The sequence below is a fragment of the Rattus rattus genome, chromosome 9, assembly GCF_011064425.1.
Source record: "Rattus rattus isolate New Zealand chromosome 9, Rrattus_CSIRO_v1, whole genome shotgun sequence".
Lineage (NCBI taxonomy): Eukaryota > Metazoa > Chordata > Mammalia > Rodentia > Muridae > Rattus > Rattus rattus.
Window position 1 is genome coordinate 94,849,604 of NC_046162.1, and position 26,371 is coordinate 94,875,974.

A 26,371-nucleotide genomic window follows, 5' to 3' on the forward strand; every position below is an offset into this window, starting at 1 on the left:
GTTGTGAGAAGAGGTGCGTCTTAGGAATCAGAATAGGGCTCCAGGGATGTGAAGACAGCAAACTCGCCTGGGACATGCTAGCCTCTGGCAGCCCACACACAGACTGAGGCAGTTCTATAAGCTCGCTCTAAGTGCAGAGGTGACAATCTAGAGGGAGAACAAGCTAACAGCAGTTACTCCTTCCAGAAAGTGCAGTAGGATTTGAAATGTAGCTAAGAGAATGAGATGTAGCTGTTTATTTATTTTTTGTTTTTCTTTGTTAGTATTTTGAAAGAAGATCTCATTAATAGATCCTCAGCTGGCCTCAAACTCAAAGTGGTTCTCTAGCTCAACCTCCTGAACGCTGGGACTCCAGATGTAAGCAACTCATCCAGTTTAGACTTTTTAAATAGAAGAAATTGTGTGTTTATGTTATTTGTATAACTAAACAAAGAAAACATAGAATAGAAATGTATAGCAGGCAGGCCTTCCTAAAAGGCAGAATGGAAAAGTACAGCCAGGGTCCATGCTACCTTTGTTTGGAGGAAGGTTAAGGATTTTTAGATTTTCCTTCTGTTGTAGAAAAGGTCAAAAAGGCACTGAATTCACTGTCCCCTCCCTTCTTCAGAATCCTCTTCTTCTTCCTAAGAACCTTCTCACTGGATCTGAACCTAGAATCAAAACTTAAGGGTGGGGGCTGGGGAGATGACTCAGTGGTTAAGAGCACTGACTGCTCTTCCAGAGGTCCTGAGTTCAATTCCCAGCAACCACATGGTGGCTCACAACCATCTGTAATGGGATCCGATGCCCTCTTCTGGTGTGTCTGAAGATAGCTACAGTGTACTCATATAAATAAAATACATAAATCTTTTAAAAAGTTACTTCAAGAAATTTTAGGGAAACCTCAAGGGTGGTAGGAAGAAAGAACTTCAAAGAGAAACTCCTCCCTGTGATATCTGCCGTTCTGGCAACTCCATGTGTGTCTAATGGCTGCCACAGCATCCATCTACCCTACATGCTGCCTTCACCAATGTGCCACTGATATTCATCAGAGGAAAAGGGGAAGACACAGTTTTTCCCCTCTTGAGGCTTTGTGATGCCATGTGACTTCAAAGGCTCAGTTCTCTTGGTGCACTCATCCTTAGAGCTCAGCAGCCCTACTATGAGAAAGCCTGAGAAACCCATGAGGACAACAAGAATCTCAGTCCATACTAGCTGAGCTCTCAGCTGACAGTGAACATCATTTACCAGCCACGGTAGCCAATGGCTCCTCTGGTCCCATCTTTAGCTGTCTTAACTGATGGTGTCTGGAGCAGAGACAAATTATTACCCAAGCCTGGCCAAGTCTCATAAGCAAAATAATTATTTTAGACCAACAAGTTCTGTAAACAACGGAGAGTCGTGCACACACAGAGATCATATGAGTGTACTAGGTGACTCGGGTAGGCTGCAAAGACCAGGTAAAGGGCATCATAGGGTGAGGTCACAGCATCTGAAGCTGCTTCCTAGAATAAGGTTGGAGAAAGCATGCGGCACCATCTTTCCTTATGGAAAGACCAACGTCTTCGAGGACATCTTACCGTTCAGAAAGCTGTCGGATCTGTGGGATTCCCATGTACTTGTGAAAGTGCTCCAGAACATTCATTACACCCTGAAGGAGATTAGCAACTTCTCCATACTGTCTGCGTCTGGTCATGGCTCTGCAAAAACAGAAGTTGAGAAGTAGAAACCAATCACTGAAGATATAAGATAGAGATGTGGGATGACCTACGATAGTCAGATATGACTGAAGACACGAGATAACAGGTGTGGAATGACCTGCGACAGCTTGGTTTAGTATGAGTACTGGGGAAGGAAAAGGATTAGAACTTAGCTCCAACACTCAAGGTGAGACCATTCAGTAATGGGAGGGTCAAGTAAACATTTAACTAATAGCAAGCGGGCAAAATATGCTCTAAATAATAGTGTAAAAAATGTGCCATGGGGCACAAAAGAGTGTGTGCGTGCCAGATGCTCAGTGGGTGGCAGAAGGGAACTCTGGGAAGACTATGGGTTTGGGTTGGGCATTACATGAGTAGAATTTTGAGGGAACGTTGTGTAAAATATCACTGAGGATTGTGGCGCACAGGAGAACCAAACCACTTTTCTGGAGTACAGAACAGGATGATTGCTTGTGGTTTCAAGTTAACTATAACATGTAGTTTTAAGACAGTGATAAACAATGGCATCTGAGATATCAACTTGCCCTACTCCTAAGGGTAATGAAGCTTAAGTAAACAATGCTGATAAAATTAAGTTATACATGGTAATGAAGTGTAACTATTAGGTCTACATTTTTCACTGGGGTTGGCTTTCACATTAAACGTGTTATTCCCTTATGAAACATTTCAAGGAAAGGCTCAAGTTCAAGCCACGGTGCTCCACTGCCATCTTGACCTGCTGTACAAAGTGCCTCGTGGGAAGGAGGGAGATAGTTCTTGCAGTTCCATTGGGCTGGCTGCCCTGGATGATCACTCCTGCCGTGGACCAGGGCTCCTCTGCTACCCATTGTATGCCCGGCAGCAGCTAGGAATGATACGACCTCTTGGAATCCTTCATTCCTTCCAGAGCTGCATGTCTGTGAAGATGGGTGATCTGTACACATGTGAAATTCCACTGTGACTAGGGCAGGGGGATCATCCTGAGATCCATCACAGAAGGGAGCTGGGGTGCTGGAGAAGGAGGATTTGAAACACTGCTTCGTGGTAAATGGTCAGGGACTTCTTTTAATGCTGTTTCTAAATGTGCTACACAAAGAGCTACAACCTTGAAAGGGTTTAAGAAAACAGTGGGTTGAACTATGTCAAAGATTTGTTTAGAAATGGTCTCTTCGGTGAAATGAAACTCAGCCCAATAGAAGGAGGGATACTTGCCAAGGCAGAGGCCCTAGGGAGTGACTGGGGCTGAGTCACTCTGTTTGACTTTCTGGTCTAGATCTACCACACGAGATGACCCATTTCTCAGGGTCATTCTCATGGGCTTCCTGTGGCCTCCTCAGGTCGCCTATCCATCACTTTTTCACTAAGACTGATGTCTGCTGTCTTCTGCAGTTCTGGGGATGGAAGCCAGGGCTTTGGGCATGCCAAGCAGGCATTCTGCCTGTCACTGGACCACATCCCCAGCTCTTTTGTTAAGTTATGAACACCAAAAGTGACCGACCACTTGTGGGGCAGGATGGTGAGGCTGGCCTGACTGGGAAGTGACTAACTCTCTGAAGCCACTGTCCCCATGTGGAGCATTTCCCATGGGCCCATTGAGAGAGTTCACACTGCTTACTCCAAGGAGTCCACCCCGCCTGCCAGCATGTGCAGGTGGTTCAGTGTTGTGATCGAGGTGGTCAGGTGGCGCTTGGCGTGATCTAACTGCTTAATATCTCGGGTGATCTCTTTCACCTAAACATTGAAAAGAAGAGAAAACAGGGGAAGGGTGAGAAAGCTTTAAGCCCTCCTTCAAGTCACTCTACAAAAAAAAAAAAAAAAAAAAAAAAAATCAGAGATAAAAATCATTTAAAACAACCTCAGGTTAGCCCCTAGGAAAAAATAAAAAGACGCTCACAATACAAAACGAAAATAACTTACAATAATTAGCCCCTTCCATGTTTTGTTTGCTTATTTCTCTCTTTACACGTATACACTTGGGCTGAGTGTGTTCATTCATGCCTTTAATCCCAGTATTCATGAGGTAGATGAAGGAAGATCTCTGGAGTTCAAGGCCAGCCTGGTCCTCCATAGTGAGTTTCACTAGCCAGTGTTTTGCAGAGACCATATCTTTTGTTGTTGTTGTTCTTGTTCTTATCTGTTTGTTTTGAGACAGAGTTTCCCTGTGTGTAGCCTTGGCTGTCCTGGAACTAGCTCTGTAGACCAGGCTGGCCTCAAACTCACAGAGTTCCACCTGCCTCTGCTCCCCAAGTGCTGGTATTAAAGGCAAGCACCACCACCACCTGGTGAGAGACTCTATCTTTAAAGGGAAAAGAAAAAATAAATAAATAAGATTCATTTTTATTATTTTATATGTATGTATGTATGTATGTATGTATGTATGTATGAATGTATGTATGTATGTATTATGTATGTATGTATGTATGTATGTATGTATGTATGTATGTATACCAGTGGCCATAGAGGCCAGAAGAGGGCACTGGATGCCCTGGTGTGGAGTTGTAAGCAGCCTAATGTGAGTGCTGTCCAAACTAGGTCCCTTGCAAGAGCAGCAAGTACTCTTACTGTTGAGTCATCTCCCCAGTTTCTTTTTATTGCGACAAGGATCGTCTCTGCACAGCCTCCCCAGTGCTGAGTCACATGCACATAGCACACCTGGCTATCATCGAGGAGGCTTTAACAAACCATCTGTTTGTTCTGTGTGTATGGATGTTTTGCCTGCGTGTATGTCTGTGTACCACTGTGTGCCTAGAAGGGGACATCAGAGTCCCTGGAACTAGAGTTACAGATGGTTGTGAAGAGGGAACACAGTCTCGAACAGCAGCTTAGAAACATAACATTATTGCTGAGCGTAAAAGCTGAGTACAACCACTGAGCGATTACAAGGCAAGTGGATCTCTGTGAGTTCAAGGCCAGCCCTACTTACACCACTCCAGGTCAGGGATACAGAGTAAAACCCTAAGACTCAAAACAAACAAAATTAAGTACAACAGACTCCAGCAAATGTCATCTCCACTAGAGTCATACTGTTTGATGGCACATATTGTACTCCTTGAGACAATGCAGACCCTTAGGTGCTCTGCTCAGAGCCCGTGAGAAGCAGATATTGTCCTTCATATTGAGATGCATCTCCTGACTTAGAATCTCAGCCCAGAAACCCAGGGCAGCCTGGTGGTGCCTGAGGAGCAGCTGTGGTGACGGCTGGCTTCCGGGTTGCAGGGTACCGTTGTGAGCACAGCACCTACAGAGTAGGAACTAAACAAGACTGTGTGCCTGCATTCTGGCCATGGTACCCCCACCCCAGAGTTGGGACCAACATAAGTGTTCTATGTACCAGACTAAAACTCAAATATCTTAACTGTGAAACATCTGCTACAGACATGCTGGAGAATGGCATCCAAAATGACTAGGAAACTATTTTTGAGAAAAGCAAATTGTTTCCTATTTGAAAGTGGCTGCAAATGTAGGGCAGCAAGGCCAATGAGTCACGGTGTCTAGCAGCTCCTCTGAGGCAGTCGGGGTGCACTCACACACAGGGGTACATGACTACAACTGGCAGGCAGGGGAAAGAAGAGCCTGGTAATTTACTGTGACTGGGTGAAACCTAAACTCACCATTTGTTCTGACTTTTCTGCTTTGTCTTTGATATCCTTGATTTTGCCAAAGAGTTGCTGAATGGCTTTCTGGGCTTCTTCAAGTGCCTATAATAAAAGAAGTAGTTAAAAACCAAGAGAGAAGAGAAAGTACTAGTTACTATAATTAGTTTCAGTCTCTTGAAAATTTTGATCAGAACTCTCTTGAGTTGCTGTTCTTCCCCCCATCCTCCCTCCCCTGGAACTGAGGACCGAACCCAGGGCCTTTTACCACTGAGCTAAATGCCCAACCCCCTGAGATGCTGTTCTTACACCTACAGTTCACTGAACCAGAATAAAAGATAAAGCCTCATGTATGGGCTCAAGAGAAGTCTAAAGACTCTTAGTAATCTGTACCATAACATGAATAAGTCTTGGGTTCTCATTATGTAGCCTTGGCTGGCCTAGAGCTCTCTGTAGACCAGGCTGACCTCAAATTTGCAGCAATCCGTATACCTCTGTTTTTCTCGGTGCTGGGATTATAGGCACATGCCACCCTGCTTGCTATAATGTTTTTATTTAAACTAAACCATTTTCTCTGTTTTGGTGATTACCATACATGTCACTGATAAGAAACAGGATCCTCATCTGTCTTTCGGTGTATACATGAACTGTCACACCTGTAAAGGCAGCGGTGGCTCCAAGTTAGAAATGAGGTAAGCTCTGGATACTTGCTGAGTATCAGTTTCTTCATCTACATAAGGGCTCTAAAAGACGGTTATTTGTGGCAAATCTTCCACATTTATGGTGTGCTACTTAGAAACCAATGAAATGAAGTCAGAAGGATACATTTGAAGATAGTAGTGAGTAAACTGTTTCCAAGGAAATTAAACTCCACAAAGGTGGATAGGACACATTAAAACTGTTGTAACCCCCACATCACCTGTGATGGGGGGATGGAGGAGCACCACAGCTGACACATGGAGGGCTCCTGGAGTCTGTAGCTTGTGAAAACCCACAGCAACACAGCTGCTCAGCCAGACCAGTCAGAATCTCAGTCACTCTTTCAGTCACTCAAGGAAAGGAGAGGGAAAGGCAGGGAAGGGAAAAGAGAACCAAGCCCTCAAGTATTCCAACACTCAGCTGTCTAGAAGAAAAGGGCAGGGCTGGAGAGATGGCTCAGGGGTTAAGAGCACTGACTGCTCTTCCAGAGGTCCTGAGTTCAATTCCCAGCAACCACATGGTGGCTCACAACCATCTGTAAAGGGATCCGATGCCATCTTCTGGTGTATCTGAAGACAGAGACAGTGTACTACTCACATATAATAAATAAATAAATCTTTAAAAAAAAAAAAGGGCAAAATTTCAAGAGAGAAACCAGCATCAGCAGAGAAAACCAAGGATGACTATGTATGTCACCAAAACCAAACAAGGTAAAGAAGAGTAATCACTCCTTATACTTGATCAAGAGAGAGTGTCACTGCCACTGACAATAGGGAAGATGCCAGAAACTATGACAAAAGCAGACTACAGGGAGACAAGGGCAGGGCAGCAGACCATGATGACATGGTGGGAAGCAGTGTCACAAAGCTAGTCTGGCAAACGATGGCCCAGATTTGTCTTGTATAGATAAAAAAAATGTGGTTTGGGAACACAGCCTACCTTGATCATCTTCATCAGACAGTGCCAGCAAGAGATGGCCATAATATAACATGGCCCATACCAACAAAAAACTTACTGTTTGGCTATTAATAGGAAAAGCTGGCTGCTAGACATAGTGGCTAACACCTATAATCTCAGCACTTGGGTGTCTGAGGCAGGAGAATTACTATGAGTTGGAGAGCAGCCTGAGCTACTTAGGGAGACCTTTAGAAAGAAAGAAAGAAAGAAAGAAAGAAAGAAAGAAAGAAAGAAAGAAAGAAAGAAAGAAAGAAAGAAAGAAAGAAAGAAAGAAAAAGAAAGGAAGGAAGGAAGGAAGGACAGATGGACGGAGGGAGGGAGGAAAGAGAGAGATGAGGAGAGTTTGTTGGACTCCAGCAAATTATTCTTTAAGTTTTTTGCTACAACAGAATTCTTGAAGTAAGAGATGCTGGCACACTCTGCTATAAACAGTTGGGAGGGGGGATCTGATTATGGGATCCTGGGATAACTGTAGAAGAGAACGATCTTTTTTCATAATTTTTTTTTCATTTTCAATGCTAAGACTAGAATCCAGGGTCTTTATAGTTCTTGATTTAACCAGCTGTGTAAGAGTTGAACACACTGAAGGACATGAATATACAAGACAACTGTCTGTTCCAGATTAGCTAGGATAATCCCACTATGTGCTGACTGCAGCAACGTAACAATAATAAAGTTATTCTTGTTATTATTATTTTAGATCGGCTTGCATTGCTTTGTTTTGTTGAAGTACAATTTCACAGAGCCCAGGCTTCCTTAGGAGGACCTTGAACACTTATTCCTCCTACCTCTAGTACCAGGATTACAGACATATAATTACTAGCATGTGGAATTAAGATGTTCTAGAGATCAAACCCAGGACTTTAGTCCTGGATGCCAGGCTAGCACTCTACTGACTGAGCCAGTAACTTAAGACATAGTTTCATTATGCAGTAGAGGTTGGCCTTAAACCACAACTCTGCCTCAGAAGCCCAATGCAGGGGGTCACAGTATGTCTCAGTATGAAGATGAACAGCTCCCTCTCATTCTCAAAAGGGGCCCTGGTAGATCTGTAGAGACAGCTCAGTAGTTAAGCTCTGTGTGCTCTGCAGAGGACCCAGGTTCAATTCCCAGCCCAAACAGGACAACTCACAACTCACTGTAACTCCAGTTCCAGATGGTCAGATGCCCTCTTCTGGCCTCCATACACACAGTGCACATACATACATATAGGCAAAATATCCATATATATAAAATAAAATTAGAAAGAACATGGGCCTGCTGATGAGTTATATGGCCCTTTACCAAGGGCATCTAGCCAAAGCTATATATAGACAGCACAGATATATTATTCAACATAGATATACTGAATAAATCTTTACCAGATGATTAAACATATCAGTGTTGAGTGGCAGTGCTAAAACTATTCTGCATCAGGGTTAGTGTTCCACCAATGCCCCAACTTCAAGCACAACCTCAAGCTATAAGCAGTGGTTGAAAGTCAACTGCAGAATTATCCTTTAGGTCAGTAGCATCTGCTGGGGTCACTGAGTTTCATGCCATGGTGCTGCTACAGGAGAGCAGAGAGTACATTCTAAACTCATTGGAGCCTTCTGCATGCTTTTGAGTCATGATGTCAAAAAGACCACAGAGGCCTTGTAGGCAACAGACCATTAGAAAAGACTTCCCTTCTCCACCATGCTTGTATGTGATGTTTAAGGCATGTTATGCTATAGTGACATGCAAAAGGACAGGTTATATCCTAAAAGCCAAGGCTCAGAGAAGGCTAAGAGCTACTGTCCTGCATCCTCTGCAGACTGCCTCCAACGAGGACACTGCTTTCCAACTCCAGAAAACACAACTCACACCATCTTATATTTCACAGACTTCCAGAAAGATAAATGGTCTGCCAGATATTTTTTTCAGTTTTTTCTTGTTATAATAGTATACTTAAATGGGTGAAATTTAATGTAATTCATTTCCCAGAGTCAAAATGTTTCCTCTGATGCATTCGCTCTACAGAGTAAGTCACTTCTCAACATGCACACATCCTAGTATTTGCTATCTGGCCTACGATAGTCAACTGTGTCACAGAACAGTTCATATCTGGGAAAAGTGTGAAGCCTATGGCAGGAGAAGATTCTTCTTTAAAAAAACAAAAACAAGACACAAACATACACATCCTACATGAATAATCAGAAAATGCGCTGGGAGATTCCAGCTCCATCCCTGGATATTATTTAAATACAGCACTTGCCCATTTCAGACTGGATCCAGATTAAAAACAGAATGAATCAGCCCAAGTGTCTGCTTTCCACCACCCTGTGTTTCTCCTCTGCCCACTGCTGTGTGGTGGTAGCCTGAACCCGGGGTGTCACTGGATAGCAGTTTCTACTGTGACCCTCTGAGAACCCAACATCTGTACTTGGAGACAAAGTGACCCACTGAACTTGCCTCTAAGACTCAGCAAACCCATCAGAGCATCCTCATCCTTCTGTGCACCACACACATTATGTGCACCTTTCAAGTGTCCTGCCTCCTAGGCACCCTGAGCGGAATCCTGGCCACACCAGGTCACACCAGGCACAGGAGAGAAGCAGCGGGGACCTGGCGCTGATGCCTCTACTTTCTTCCTTCCCTTCCTGTTTCTTTTCCCACAGAGCAGTCATGTGCCACATGTGTAGGCAGAGGGAGGGCTGGTTTCCACAGCAATACTGCTGACTAAGCAGCCCTGTGGGTGACTCTCCGGTGGCTCTAACGGGGCAGTTAGCTTTCCCAGAGGATTATATCGCTGCTTTCTGGTGAGCCCACGGGCAGTCTTCAGAAACTGAAGTCCCACTTGCCACCATTTATTGTTGTTGTTCATTTTAAAAGATCTTATATGACTTTAGGCTATTTTAAAAAAAAAACTTAAGGTAGTAACCTTTAAGGTTACTGGAAAGAAAATCAGAGTTCTTGCCACTTTGCCATCATCGATACTTTACCTTGACATCTAAATAATGGTCCCCTTTTGTATTGCATGGGAAAGAAACGTGCTGCATTGGATGAAAGCAAACACTCTGGAGCCACAGGCTAGAGTTGGAGGCTTGCTATTAGCCATGTGATCTCTGTCAAGCCACCTGACCTCCAGGAGAAACAGCTTCATGATCTCTAGACCAGAAATAACACACCCCTTTCCAAAGACTTTTATAAGGAAGAATCCTGGGATTGGGTGATGAAATCTTTGGAATTCTTAAGCCTATGTACCCCAACCCCTCAGGTCCCCTTTCATGGTATTCTTACCAGAGCTCCCTATCAAATGAGCAGTCCCATGATGCAATTCTGTTTCTTCCAGAACTGGAATTGGGGAAAAGAGCTGGAAGATGTAAAGCTAAGCTAGACAGCAGGCTACGCTAGACAGCAGTGAGGTTCTCCAGCAAGGGAAGGAGGCTGGCCTCCCGGAAGAGACAGCCAACACAGAGACCGACACACAGGCACCACTCCAGTCTAAGCCTTGGCTGTTTGACAAGGCCTGTGGAGACACTTTCCATGTGCAAAGTGTTCAACTCCCTTCACAGCAAGCAATTCTTCCCCCATGTTTTGTTTGTTTGTTTGTTTAAGATAGTTTAAACTGGAACTTTTATCTTCATAATCTGTAGTCCTGCCTAGGTATGAGTGCTATGCTCATAGAAAGGGCTCACTAAATGGCAACCAGTACACTGCCCCCTGACTGTTCTGATGGAATGCGAAGGTCTCGATTGATCGTTATGGAGAGAGCTTTGCAAACAGGGTGGTAAAGTCTAGCACCCGCCGGCATCCTGGAAGGACAATGAGAACAGCATCTTCCGAGCATGCTGACATCAAGCTTGCTTCAGAAAAAAGTTAACTATTTTTTATCTTTAAAAAAGACTGTGTGCCTAGCTGGGTATAATAACAGCTCAGTACCCGGAAGGTTGGGGTAGGAGGAATTCAAGCTTGACTCTAGCCTGGGCTATGCAGCAAAACCCTACTCCAAAAGCCAAAAGACAATAACAAAACAAACAAACAACAATGAAAACCATCCTACCATAAATAAGATTTTTTTAAAAAGGAAGAAAATAAGAAAGGTGTATTTACTAAATGGACTGTGCTAGATCTGAAAGAAAAAACTTAGTGAAGGGACAAGCCTTTTAAAAGTCTTCAAGGGAAGCCTGTAAGATATGTAAATATGCATCTGGGTGGTGGGGAAGCACACTTTTTATTCCAGAACTTAGGAGGCAGAGGTCAGAGGAGTTTCGGGAAAGCTGGGACTACACAGAGAAATATGCCTTGAAAAAAAAAGAAAAAAGAAAAAAAGAAAGAAAGAAAGGAAAGGAACGAGGAAAAAGGAATGTAAGTGGGGTTCACAGCTCTCACCTGAGGAGCTGGGTTGGATCCCGCACCCACATATAAAACTGAGTGTAGGGCTTGCGGCAGACATGAGATCCCAGCACTGGAGAAGGGGAGAGAGGAGATCTCCTCCAGGGCTTGCTAGCCAGTCTAGCTAACTCTAAGCTCCAGGTTTAATGAGTGACCCTGCCACAAAAAATAAATCAGGAGACAACAAGACGGCTCAGTAGGTAAAAGCACTTGCTGCCAAGTTTGATAACTTGAGGTCGATTCCCAGAACCTACCAGGTGGAAGGAGAGAGCTGACTCTCACAACTTATCTTCTGATCTCCATGAACTAAGTTTTTAAAAAGTGAAGAGCAACTGAGGAAGATACCCAATGTCAACCTCTAGTTTACATGCATACATGTACCCACATATGCATACTCGAGCGCGCGCGCGCGCGCGCACACACACACACACACACACTCACTCACAAAGAGAGAGAAATGTAAATAACTGAAAGAGAAGAATGATACATGGAGGTCTGAATAAAAGAATCATTCCACAGCATTAGTAAGAGAACCTTCTGGAAAGCAGAAACTGGCTAGAGATACATCTGAGCTCTAAACAGAGGCTCTAATGACATCCACTAATCACAGAAACATCCAAGCTTCTATTTATAGAAAGTTCTTTCTGAAACTGTGGGCCACCCTGCTCCATTCAACCATTCGGTGTGTTGCTATGGAAACAAGGCATCCTCAGCTGGAGCAGAGGTGCTCCAAGAAGCCTCAGCAATAGTAATGCAGCTTCTTTTCCAGGAAGATGTCCAACAGTTGCAGAGGCTATAGAAATCTCCCTGTTGCCCCCTGACCATGACATTGTGTTTCCCTGCACACCATAATACACTGGGCTAGCAGCATTGGTCAGGCCACATGGGCACCCATGAGATAAGAATCACTGGAGTTCACACTGATTCCTCTGTAGTCCATTCAGAAATCCAGAGTACAAAGGGGTTTTATTTATAATACAGTTCTTTCCAAGTCTGTGAACCAAAAGAATGTGCTGAGCAAAGGGAGCAATTCTCGCCTTATTTGCTAAAATGCTCTGCTCCACACAAGTTACTTTTATTTACGATTTCTGCAAACCATATCCACTGACAAATGTGAACTGAGGAGCTTTTTTTATTGTTTTTGGGACATGAGCCAGAAGTGAAAATCCTAAGCCAAGGTGGGGCACACTCAGCGGTGCCCAACAAGACTAAACATTTACATTTCAGGTTCTGTTTCTATCAGCTATCGCTCACAGCTCAACACACACTAGCCTTGAACCCACAGGCACGCCAGAGTACTCTGCACAGTGTCCCTGGAAGGAAGTGCAGCCTTGTGGGAGAGAGAACTCAGAGCAGCCAACCCAAATGGCAAAAGAAAAGGAATGTTTAAGAAAAAAAAAAAAACCTCAGCTGCTTTTACTGAATAAAAGGTACAGAAATTCAATATTTTAGGAAACAGGCACACTGAGAGAACAGCTTGTCCAAGTGTAACCAAGGATGGCTTCCCACAAATAGCCATTCGTCCAGCACCAAGTCAAAAGTTCCTTACTTCATCTTAATTTCCTGTATCTGGACATCCTGTCCAGGGATTTGCCATGTCCGAGAGACTTCATCTGTGTGTGCCTTCTTCCTGTTCACCTACTCGCTTTGGGAGCTCAGTGATCCCCGTTACTTTAGTATCGCAGTGGGGTGTATGTGAACCAAGGGCTCTTTGCATCCTTGGGTTTCACTTGTAGTCATGTCTCCACTGTGCTGCAGAGCCGTCAGTCACTGCTACTGTTGGGATGCCCAAGTGCATCAGTTAGTTTCTTGGGCTCCATAGCAAGAAAAGAGTGGCTCCCAGATCTGCTTGTAAGTACTTGTTATTAATTCAAAAGGCAATTGGGGACCAGGCTAGAGCTTAAAGCACTTCCCTGGCATGTTTGAGGCAGTGTGCACAATACTCATCACCAGAGAGATGGCTCAGCAGTTGAGAGCACACGGTGCTCTTGCAGAGGACTCATGTTCCGTCCCCAGCAACCACATGGTCACTCATGACATCATAACCCCAATTCCAAGGGACTCCACAACCTTTTCTGATATCCGAGGGTACCAGGCACAAATACGATGCATATACATATTCAGCAAAGAACTCACACACAAGGTGGAAAGAGAACTGACTCCTCAAAATTGCCCCTGACTTCCACACACCTGTACTCATGCATAGATCATGTATACATACAATAATAATAATAACTAATATTAAAAAGTTTTGAGTGTGACATGAAAACAAAGGGCAGTAATTAGGTCTGAGTTGAAACAATTTACCTCTTCTCCTGCTTTATTTGTATTTATTTGTTTACTAATTTAGGTGATGTGACTGCATGTAGTTAATGTATGTGTTTGGTATGTGCACATGTGAGTGTACATCAGAGGAGGACAGTGGGCCATCTTCTCTATTACTTTCTGCTACAGCCATGCTCTGCCCACTACAGCAAGCACTAGGGCTGCAAGTGCACATGATCACACAGGGCTTTTCATATCAGTGCTGGGGATTTGAACTCAGGTCCTCACGCTTGCAGAGCAAGTACTCTTACCCACTGAGACGCCTGTCCTTCTTTACTCTCTTCTCCTGCTTTATTAAAAAACAAAACAAAACAAACAAACAAATCCAATATTGGGATCATCAAATCTTGTTAGTAGGCATATTTATAGAAGAAATGTCTCCCTCTAACCAGAGGCACTCAGCTATGCTGGCCAATACTTTCTATCTAGGAATCAGAATCATATACCAAAAGGAACCCAGAGTCTTCCAGAGTCCACAAACAAAAGGGAAACAGAAATCAGAATCCTGACCTAGCAGCTGGACTCGCCTGGCAGGAGGATCAAGAATTCAAGGTCATCCTCAGCTACATAGAAAGTTTGAGGACAGCCTGGGCTACATGAAACTCTGCCTCAAAAATAAATGAAAATATAAAAGAAATTAGAATCCTGGCATGTGATCCAATACAACTGAGAGGCTAACAAGTTTCTTATTTAAAAGCTTTAAGACAACTGCAAAATTCCAGACCAAAACAAACTAGAAAAGCATTGTCTACAGTTTTACAAAATTGAATCTCCCCTGGAAGAGATCAGGGAGTCCAAGTCAGAACAAAGGAGATTTTACAGCTTTATTATAGACCCTTGAAAATTCATTATTAATGAAAACGCTGGTGAACAAACACAGCTGAGCCTGTATTGCTCTAAAAACTGTATTTCTGTAGCTAAGAGAGGGAAGCAAAATGGAGGACAAATTTGCATGTGAAGACAGGGTTTCAGATTCCCACTCGTTGTTCTAACACAGTTGAATGACTTCTTGTGTCAAAGACCTGAGACTGGGAAAGCTCTACCTGTCGGTAGGCAGAATTATTGCCATTTTTTCCTAAGGCAAAGCCCTAATCTGAAAGTGGAATTTTCCTTTCAAAGTCTCCAGGTGCTAGCAAGAGTGACAGCCACCATGGTGGAGAGTGGCACCCTCCTCTTCAGGCGCAGACTCCAGTTTCAGCTCTAACTGAGTGCTTTTCACAGAATGGAGAGGTGGCAACCATTATGCTGGGCACGGCTCTGAAGGAGAATGAGACTTCCCTGCTCCCACTTGGCGTGCTGGTTTTCTACAGCTATTTTCAATAACCATGCTGCAGACATGTGGGACTTGTGTTTCTATGGTCAGGAAGGGAAGCCTGATAGCTGGACTTGTTAACTAAACCAAAGACAAATGCAGGGTGACTTTGGCTGTCCGAGGAGGGCATCTCTGTTATTCAAAGCTTAAGCCTATGTATGGCTTATCTGAAACAGAGCTTCACGAAGTACGTGAAGGCTAAAGAGGAAGCACGCTTATGTTAATGCACTGTGTTTAGCCAAAAAAGAAAAACACTAACATTTTGAACACTAATATGGAAAATGTCTCTAAAGAGATAAATACTAAGATAAATTATCCAGTAGTTCTACTCTCAAGTACTTACTGAAATAAACTAAATGAAGGGACCTAAGCAGATGGAAGGAAAACCAAAATGTGGTGGGTCCACGTAAGGTACTTAGCCATAAAGGAGATGAAGTTGTGGTACACGGCATTAATATAGATGAAGCTGGCAGGTATAAGTAAAATATATCAGAAACAAAAGGATAGATGTTGTTGGATTCCACTTATAAGGCATACTAGAAAAGGAAAATCCACAGGGAAAAACTATTGTAGGCTATAGGAGCTCTTGCTTAATGATTACAGAGTTTCTGCTAGGGGTGAGTGAAATACGGACAGCAGTGACAATTGCACAGCACTGTGACCATGACCAACACCACAGTGCATTATGTTACACACATCCCATGTATTTTTCAATATTAACAGTCTACTATATCAAAAGATACTGAACAGTATAAAAAGGTAGTTTAAACAGATAATTACATTGTATGTGCATTCTATCTCAATAAAACTGTCTAAAATGGAAGGAGATGGGGCTGGCAAGGCTCAGAAGGTAAAGGTGCTTGGCACACAAGTCTGACGACCTACGTTGGGTTTCCCATACCCACGTAAAGGTGGAAAAAGAAAGTAGGGTTTTGGGGTTGGGGATTTAGCTCAGTGGTAGAGCGCTTGCCTAGGAAGCACAAGGCCCTGGGTTCGGTCCCCAGCTCTGAAAAAAAGAAAAGAAAAAAAAAAAAAAAAAGAAAGAAAGTAAATGCTACAGAATTGTCTTCCAACTTCTATATGAATGCCCTGGTGCACAGCCCACACTTACAAACACATGCCACACACACAGACACGCGTAGTAGATACAAAATGGTTTTTAAATATAGTTATGTGAATGAAGAAGCAAAAGTTATGTCTTTGTTTTATTTTTGCAACAGGGTTGTGCCATTGTAGCCCAGAGGCCTTGAACTCAAGATTTTACTTCTTTAACCTCCCAAATGCTGGGATTATAGGCGTGTGCCACCATCCACCAAGCTTGCCTCTATATGCCATATTAACTAACCAAATTTAGGAAAAAAAGAAATTAAAGAGGATCATTAAACGTATTCCTTAACACTTAGCTCTGTTCTCAGGTGAAATTATAAAACAAAAATTCCTGCAGAGGACCCAGGTTTGGTTCTCAGCACCCAGTGTCTACAACTCTTGTTCTAGGGGATCCAGTGTCCTCTTCTGACCTTCGTAGGCTCCTGTACACATGAGATAGACACATAAATTCATATATCCTAAGAACTAGAACCTTATCCGTGAGTCAGCACAAGTGCAGCCACTTTAGAAAACTTTCAAGATGTGGCCAATGTGGTATTCAGAAAAGAAAACCTTCCCCCTAAGATTATTATTCTCAGGTGACAGAGAGATGGCTTAGTGGGTAAGAGCAAACTAGCAGGAGGACTTGAGTTCAGATCCCAGCCCCATGTAAAAAGCCAGGCCTGGTCACACACGTACCTGTAACCCCACACTGTGGGGGCAGGACAGGAGGATCACTAGGTTTGCCAGACAGCAACCTTGCTCCAGGTTCAATAAGGGACCTTGTCTCAAGTAAGGTGGAGAGTGACAGAGGACACTGGCCAGCCTCCTCTGGCATCCATATGCGGGGCAAAGGTGCATGCACTGGTGCATATGCAGTTGTATACACCACATTCTTACATATATGTACGTATTCTCATTCATTCTCTCTCTCCCTTTATCCTTCCTTCCTTCCCTCCCTCACACAGACACACACAACCTGTTTTTCAATCCCAGTACTGAGGAGGCAGAGGCAGACAGATCTCTGTGAGTGTGAGGCCAGCCTGGTCTACATAGTAAATTCCAGTACAGTCAGCCAGCTAACCTGTGTAGAGAGACCTTGTCTCAAAACAAACAAACAAACAAACAAACAAGCAAACAACAACAACAAAACCAAGAAGTTTTACACACAATGAGCACATGAGTAAAAAGTAACGAATGAAAACAAGAAAAGGTAGAAATGAGAAGTAGTCATTTGAAAAGTCCATGCTGGCTAATCTAGTTTAATGTAGGGGACAAGACAGGAAAGGCAACTCTAAGCACGGAAAGAAAATGAAAACTGAGATAACAGCAGAAGAAAGAAACTTAGACAGCAGAGTCAAAGAATTTTGAATAACGTTTATGAAAATGAGCTCATGAAGCAGGAAATGTGGGCTGAGGGTGTGGCTCAGAGCTCTAGAAGGACAAGCAGGTACCTGGATTGGCTTTAAAGCAGGACAGTAGGAATGGAAAGAACAGAGCTGATCGGAAAGACACAGGAACCCAACAGACATCTGGACAGACAGAATCTTAACGTATTCCAAGGGCTGTCAGCGGCAGCAGCCACACCTGCAACATTACAGCCCCTTCTTAAACTTGAGTGAGCCCAGCAGTTTGAGGGTGTCAAAAAACACATTCATTCTTATCCTTGAGACCCTGAAGAAGGCATTGTCTTCATGGCTCAGATGAGAACCTGGGACAAAGGCCAAGTGTGGTGGCAGACACCTTTAATCCCAGCATCCAGGAAGGTAAGGCAAGCAGATCTCTGAGTCAAGGCCAGCCTAGTCTATAGAGCAAGCTCTGGGACAGCCACGGCTACACAGAAAAACCTCTCTTAAAAGAGATAAAGGAGCAGCAGAGGGAGTAGGAACCATGAAGAGGTACCATGTCCTATAGACACAGATAACAGCAGAGGTGAATTTCAAATTCAAGGCTCAACTCGAGCATTTTCAACTTGACCATGCCACCACACCAACAGGCAACACTGCCCGATGACTGCAACTCTGAGGACTGAAACAAAACGTTCAGCCTTTCTTAGTCACAGAGGAAAGAGAAAATAGCCATTTAGATCCCCCACAGGCTGCCTGGAAATGAGGGGTTTACAGGACAAATGGCAGCGCTCCAATGAGGCTGCAGATACATTCATGAGAAAAAATGAAAAGGCACTACCATGGTGGGCCAAGTCTGGTGGCCCTTACCTGTAAACCCAGCATGTGGGAGGATGGGCAGGGGGACTGAGACCAAGGCCAGCCTGGGCTATATCCTGAGCTTGAAGCCAGCCTGGACTATTTAAGGAGATCTTGTCTCAAAACACCAAATGGGAGGCAATGTGCTATCAGGGCTCATGTGCAATGAAAGCACGTGCTTTAGTAGTCAGACTAAACCCAGTCACATACAGGGCTAAATAATCAAAAGCTCTTGCTTTAGCCACAGTTAAGTGTTCTAGGAGCAACCAAAGGAGAACATTTACATGGATACAACTCGTCTAATAAAGACAAGCCACCCTTAGCCTCTGCACCAGACATAAGAAGTCCTGGGTAGGGAATTGGAGCCAGGCTCAAGCAATATGAGGGACACTACTCTTACGGAAGGCTGTCAGCCAGGCTGTTCCATGAATCAGTGCTGTCTGCATTCCTGGGACACGCTCAGACCACAGCAATTTCAGCCTAAAAACATTCTGAAAAGTACAACACAAAAAAGAGAAACAAGACAGAAAGACAAACACATATGTGCAGACACAGCCCAGAAGGTGAGGGATGGAGTGTGGGGCAGGTGCTGTGGTTTGCACCTGTAGATTCAGCTGCTGGAGAGGCTGAGGCAGGGATGTCCAGCTGTTATCAATTACTCACTAATGGGAAAATAGCCTACACTTCAGAGGCTTAGTCATTTTAAGGTGGTACATTTAGAAGGAGAAATCCAGAACCAGTCGTTATTTATTTGTTCATTCTTTCATTTATGTATTTACTTATTTATTACAAACAGGTCCTCAGTATGTAGCCCAGGCTGGCCTCAAAATCATGATCTTCTTGCCTCAGCCTCCCAAGTGCTGAGATTGCAGATGTGCACTATCTCGCCCCATTGGCGATTGGGGTGTGTGTGTGTGTGTGTGTGTGTGTGTGTGTGTGTGTGTGTGTGTGTGTGTGTGTGTGTGTGTTCTTTAAAAGGACTGTCATTTATTTCCTAATTAATTTCATCAGTCAGTGGGCTTAATTTTTCCCAAGGAAGGATGAGAGGATGAGAGGATGCTATACACTAAGAATGAGGAAGGTGAAACGCACACATTTCACTGCTGAGAGCAAACTCTGCTACACACTAAGGACCAGCACCGTGTGGTCATCCTGACACTGACCACCTCAGTCTTGGAAATATTACTTCTGTTCTAATGCTTGAATTAGATGAGCTGTTAATTTTTAATGATGGAAAGCAATGGCTATTTTCTCCTTGGAAAGCAACTCACTTTCCTGATTTGGTTCATAAATCTTCATGATGTCCCTATTACAAGTGAAGCCACTAACTAGTGTTAACCTCCTTTTCTAGAGAAAATAGAAACGTAATGATTAGGAAACATGGCCTTGAGCCAGACAAGGTATTGCCTTACCTGTCATCCTAGCATTCAGGAAGCAGAAGAGGATCAGTACTTCAAGACCAGCCTGATCTATCTATTGAGTTCTAGCATGGCCTGGTCCATTATATAAGAGATTGCCTCAAAAAAAAAAAAAAAAAAAAAAAAAAAAGGAAGGGCTGCAGAGATGGGTCAGTAGTCAAGAGCACTTGCTGACTTCCAGAGGACATAAGTTTGGTTCCCCGCACCCATGTCAGGCAGCTCACTACTGCTTATAATTCCACAAGAACCCACACATGTACACACACACACACACACACACACACACACACACAGAGAGAGAGAGAGAGAGAGAGAGAGAGAGAGAGAGAGAGAGAGAGCGCCACCCTGGATGATAACAAAGAACAGGTAAAAATCCTGTGTTTTCTGGGCCTGACACTTTAGACTGAGGTAAGGATGAGGAAGGGAACAGATAGCAGCATACAGGGTTCTGAAGTCAACCTGTTCCACTTTCTCATCCACAGCTTGAGTGGAGAGAGAGGGCACATGGCAGATTTGACAGTGAAGTCACTGAGATTACAGATCGGATAGATTCAAATAATCAAGTAAAACACAAGATGCAACCAAGGGTAGGACATACAAAGTCTGGTGCAGATTTTAAAGAATCTACCACACGAATAGAGGAGAGAGTTTAAATGAGGTTCATATGAAAAAGACCTGGGGCAGTGGTGCAGAATGCTGGGCCACACATGTTTTGTTTGGCCTTTACAGTGTTTAGGAAAAACACCAAGCCAACTAATAGAGCTGGGAGAGACACAGAAAAACCCAGACTCCTGGCTTCTCTTGAAAAACTGATAGATCTGGCAACTCCAAGTCTACATTCAGACAACTGGGCCACAACTGTCTTCTTAAGACCCTTCCTTCATTCACTTTCCCAAGGAGACAAACATGGATGACACACCTGGCAACCTAAGGCCATCCTTGCAACTCGTGACCTGAGGGCTTCAGGGGACTGGCAATGTGTGGAAGCCAACAAAGTGATATGGCTGCTGAGCCCCACTGAACCCTGGGGAGCAGGAGAGCAGAATCTTCAGCAGTGTCACTTAACTTCTGAAGAGCTGCAAACTCCCCAGACTCCAGAGAAACACTCACCGTCTTCCCTCTAGAATATGTCTATCCACATAAAAATGTAGTGAATTTCAGGGTGCTGACAGACCCTAGGTTGACAGACCTAGATTGAAGGTATAAGGAATCCTCACATCAAGTCCCCAGTCTCAAACAAGGAGCTGGAGCATCCCCCTGCACATTCATATAGTGTCTACTTCTGAGGATCTCACATTAAGGGGAATGCTGACAAATCCCATTCAGAACAGGAAACGCTCTGGAAACAACATCAGAGAATTAAGGAAATTCAGGATGGCTGTGTCAGAAAAGGAACCCCACAGCCATTCTAAATGGCAGAAACTATCAGAGGGAAAGGGGTTAGGTGTATGTGGCCCACCGGGCAGAACTGAGATTGAGAGGACTACAGTGAAGTCTCTTTCCCTACTCGGTTCAGTCTAAGAGAGGTTTCTCACAACTAAAGCTGAACACACTGGAGCAATCTACCCTGTTGACCAGTACAGTTGTGACCATGTACATTTGCATGTTTCTGCAGAATCATAAACCGTCAGAAAAGCCATATAAAGTAACTTTAATTGGATCAAAGCTCGCACTACAATTGTCTACAGCTTTTTCCAAACCTGGGCTTCAGTAAGCAGAGAGCTGGAGAGGGTGGTAATGATTCTCTTCCCTTCCTAAGCCTCAGCCACCCTCTGTTCAAAGAAGCAACCATGCTGTGGCCAAGCCACACACAAGAGACAAGTCGGAAGTTAATCCTGCATCAGTGACTCTCGGCAAGCTCCCTGGGAACTGGTCATGCTTTGGCCCCTCTTGCAACTTTAATCTCAGCTTCCCCCTCCACTAACCTGCTCTTACAGTCCTCTTTCTAGCTACCTTCTAGTTGTCTGTTTTAATTCTTGGAAAGCTGTATACATTTTAGAGCATATCAGAGCATGTATTTGCTGAACTGACTCACTATCCACACATTTTCAACATGTGAACATTTAATTAAAGTTGTGGACTGATGACCTCAACAGATGAAAATGGGGAGGACTTGGTGCCACAGGAATTTGGTAAGAGCACTGTAGTCACAGACTAGACCACTTCATGCTTCATGAGGGGCAGTCAACAACCAAAGGCTTTCCAAAATGTTTATTTAGCTAATTGCTAACCAAGCAGCTCCTATTCTAGAAACTGAAAAACAGCCTCATTGAATCTTCCATTTAAAAAACTGTCCAAATATTTTTTTAAATATTTATGTGTATGCATGTGTCTGGGTGCGGGTTTGTACTCAGGAGTGTGGTGTCCACAAAGGCCAGAAGCATCAGATCTGCCATAGCTGTAGTTAGAGGTGACTGTGAGCTACCCAACATGGGTTCTAGGAACCATCTGATCTTCTGAAAGAGCAACAAGCACTCCTAATCATAGTCATCTCTCCATCCCACAGAAAGAACTTTAAGACAAGGTTTCAATATGTAGCTGACTGGCCAGAACTCCATCTTAGACCAAGCTGGCCTAGGACTCACAGAGATCCTCCTGCCTCTGCCTCCTGAGTGCTCTGAGTGCTGGGATTAAAGGCGTGGCCACCATGCTCAGTTCTAAACAGTAACTGAGAACTTTTCTCAGGGTTAGGGTACAGTGCTCAGTGAAGGAGCACGAGGGTCTGAGTTGATCTCTAGCACCCAGAAAATCTGGGTACAGCAGCTATAACCCCAGTGCTGGAGAGCGGCCATCTACGGACTACTGTTTAGCCAGCCTGGCTCAGTGAGCTTCAGGTTCAGTGAAAGACCTTGCTTCAAAAAGTGAGGTGGAGAGACACTGATCTCTTGCACACACATGCACACACATGCACACACACACACACACACACACACACACACACACACGGCTGAGCAGCATGAGAGCCTAGGTTTCATGCTGGAACCATAGAAAAGGAGACAGAACTGACTCTGCCAACTTGTTCTCTGATCCCAGCCTATGCACTGGTGAGCACGATTATGCCACCCCCCTCCATAGTAAATATCTTAAAAATGTCTTTCAAGAGATCATGAAAGTCAGGTCTGGAGGCATGCACCTATAATCCTAGCATTTAGGAGGTGGAAGTCGGAGGGTCATAAGGCCGGAATGCATTTCATGAGACCATGTCTCAAAAAACAAAACAAAAAACCAAAAACAACAAAATAGCAAGCAAATTCAAATAAGACTCCATGGTCTGCAGTAAGGCCAGTCTCTTGCTTTTCACGGTTGAAAAGCACAGCTGCTCTAGTGGGCTTGGGAGATCCTGTCTAGGCAGGGCACCTCCCTCCTTTTGATCCCACTGCTGCTGTCCTGAGTGTTCTCAGCCACTGAGAAGATAAGTTCTGAAAGCAAATTCTGCTTGTGCTTAAGGGAAGAGGGGAACACAGGACCTCCTGACCTATAAAACCCAGTATTTTGGTACATCCATAATTCCCCTCATCTGTGCCAGTCAGCTGGAGACTCCCATCAGCAAGCCACCCACCAGTCACGCTTCTATCCCTAGGAGCTGACAAGGACAAAACCAAGCACGCTCTGCTGAAAGTCTCCACTTGAGCTTGCATTTCAATCTGCTGGGAGAGACAGATGGAGGGATGACAGGAAAAGCGATTATTTCTTCTGGGCTTCCTCTCTGTCTGGATTCTAAGGAGACGAACACAAAATTCCATCACAGACTGAAATGTGATCTAAACATTCTTGAAAACATGGTCTTGTTCTCTGAAATGCGAGCTGCCCTGCTGGCAACCATGTGAAGGTGGGGAGAGGCACTCCTGAGGCCTACCCCTTCTGGGGCTCATTCCCCCATGCTGCTCTAGCATGACCCACAGGCAGTGGCCAAGATGGGTTCAGACACAGCACGACCCAAAAAACAGTCCTGAAGAATCATCAGCTTCTTTTCGTTTTCTTAGGCTTTCACATACCTGAGACTCTCCCAAGTAGTTTAAGGTTCCTGGCGAGCTATACTAAATGTAGGCCTAGTCACAAAACACAGTAGTGCTACTCCAAACAGCAGCAGCCTGGGCCCATTCACACATGAACCACAGGCTGGAGATGCAGCTCAACCATAGAGCTACACATACTTGCCTGGCATTTAGGACGCTCCAAGTTAATCTAAGACACACCAAAAATTCAGTGTAGTCGCATGTAGGACTATTTGAACTGAAGCGTAAAGATAATAAAAGAGTTCTTGCCTTCAAGAAGCCTACAAACTAGCCAAGAGGATAAGTAAGCCAAGGGAGAGCATGAACTCAGAAGGCCGGCACGGCAGAGGGCTGAGGAGTGACAAGTAGGAAGGACACACATCTGTCTCCTCCCTGTAGATGAGGAGAGTTAGATAAAGGTCAAGTTTCCTTGGGCCTGAAATTATGATTCCTTTGATGTTATTCAGATGGGAAAAATAAAACATCATTCTTTAAAAGCAGTATTAGAGCTGGCCTTTAAATGTACATTTTAAAGTGTACAAACTAGAAGAAAGGGAGGAAGGAAAAAAACCAACCAAATCCATTCAGGCCTTAATAGAGGAGAATGACTGTTGGCCTGATAAGAGGCAAGCATGAGAAAGATTGTCTAGAGTGGGCTAAGAAAGCAGGAAGGACCCCTAGACTCCATGGGCTGTGTTCCTAGCCTGACTAACACTGTGAACTAACAGCAGCATTCGCCTCCCCCTGCCTCCTGACTACGGATGCAGTGTGAGCAGCTGCCTAATGCTCCTGCCATGCCTTCCTGTCATGACAGATGTCTCCCTCCAACTGTAAGCCAGAGTAACCCCTGCCCCCTTAACTTGCTTCTTGTTGGCTGTTCTTTCACAGCAATGATAAATAGTTAATACAGGTACAAAGATATGCATGGGTCAGAAAGCACGGGGCATGTAGCAGAGCAGAAAGTCTCCAGTATAAAGAAGAGACAGACTTTGGAAACACTGAAGGCAGCCTCAAGCAGCAAGTAAGAAAATGTGTTTGACTTCACTCAGTGTGTCAGAAGGAGTGTTCTAAAGAGGCAGACGGCATGACACAAGAAATGGAAGTCAATCAGCACACTGAGGGGACCTTCCTCCTCATTGTTACTCTAAGGTCCTGTTAACAAGGGACCTGGTAGACAAAAACAGAGTAGTAAACCTGTGAGAGGTGAGGAAACAGGACGCCTTTAGAGAGCTAACAGCAACAGACACTGGTGATAAGAAAAAAGTCAGGGGCTTGGCTCAACAGCTAAGGGCACTGGCTGCTCTTCCGGAGGACCTGGGTTCAATTCCCAACAACCACATAGCAGCTCACAACTGTCTGTAACCAGTTTCAGGGATCCAACACCCTCACACAGATATTCATGCAGGCAAAACACCAATGCATATGAAATGAACATAACTAAATCACTTTTTTATAAAAGAAAAAAAGAAACAGGACAGAGATAGGCTGTATACAATGGATACCAACAGAAGGGGTATATTAAGAGTGAACAGAATGAAAGCCATAAAATGTAGAGATGGAGGAAACTAAAAATGGCTCTGGACAATGGCCCAGTAGGTAAGATACTTGGTTCTAAAGCATGAAGACCTGAGTTCAATCCCAGCACCCATAAAAAGCCAGATACAGCAGTGTATGCCTGCCATCCCAGCAAGAGAGAGGCAGGAACAGAAGACTCCTTGGGGGACTGCTTGTTAATTTAGTCAAATTGATGAGCTCAAGGTTCAGTACGCAATTCTGTCACAAATACAGAGTAGAAGAACTTGAGAAAGAAAGCTGACTTTGATTTCTGTCCCTCACACGCACCAATACACACACACACACACACACACACACACACACACACACACACACACACACACACACACACACACACACACACACACACACACACACACACACACACACGATAAAAAACAAATAAGGGGGTCTGGAGAGATGGCTCAGTGGTTAGGAGCTCAGTTCCCAGCAGCTCACAACCATCTGTAACTCCAATTCCAAGGGGTCTGACACCCTCTTCTGACCTCCACATGTGCACCAGGTGCACATACATCCAGGCAAGACACTCCTACACGTAAAATAAAGGTGAATACAAAAAACCACACATAAATAAAAAGCAACAATAGGAAATATAAAACTGAAAAACATACGAGTCAAGACATCTTTGAGCATTAGTAGCAGAAACAGGACACTGCAGATGAGGAGATTTCTACCTAGGATTGACCCTTCTTTACACTCTAAAGCTAAGCAGCACTGAGAGTGTGTTCAGAAGCTACACCAAAGCTATAGAGAGCTGGCCACAGTGGGTTGCACCTATAATCCTAGTGTTTGGCAGGCTGAAGTGGGAAGACGGCTACACGGCTAACACTGTCTCAAACCTCTGAGCACTTGGTAGAGCGCTTGACTAGTGTGCACAAGGCCCTGAGTTTGGTCCCCAGCACTGCAAAAAGCCAAACAGGACAACGGAGAAGTGAGGCCATCCCAGTAGAGCATGGCTAACCGAGGATTACTAACTGAAGGGAGGGCTAGACACTGCAGAGAGGAGACAGGGAAAGGCACACTCAGCATCTCTGTTACCATAGCTATCTCCAAACAGAATCCAAATAAACAACAAACTGGTTGACTAACAGATAACATTTGCCCTTCAGTTATAGAAGAGGTCTCCTCTCCACAGGCTTCTCTCCCCTTCATCCTCTCACCATAGCCCTCCA

The 26,371-nt window shown here is 44.3% G+C and overlaps 1 protein-coding gene across 1 annotated transcript in view; it reads right to left on the reverse strand.

Moving 5' to 3' along the window:
• Vps53 (VPS53 subunit of GARP complex) overlaps positions 1-26,371 on the reverse strand; it is a 122,307-nt gene that overhangs the window by 79,414 nt on the left and 16,522 nt on the right. The window contains exons 5-7 of the mRNA XM_032914111.1: positions 5,291-5,377; positions 3,295-3,410; positions 1,560-1,679 (exon numbers count right to left, since the gene is read on the reverse strand). Of these exons, the coding sequence (XP_032770002.1) occupies positions 1,560-1,679; positions 3,295-3,410; positions 5,291-5,377 (323 nt within the window). The remainder of the gene's footprint in view (positions 1-1,559; positions 1,680-3,294; positions 3,411-5,290; positions 5,378-26,371) is intronic.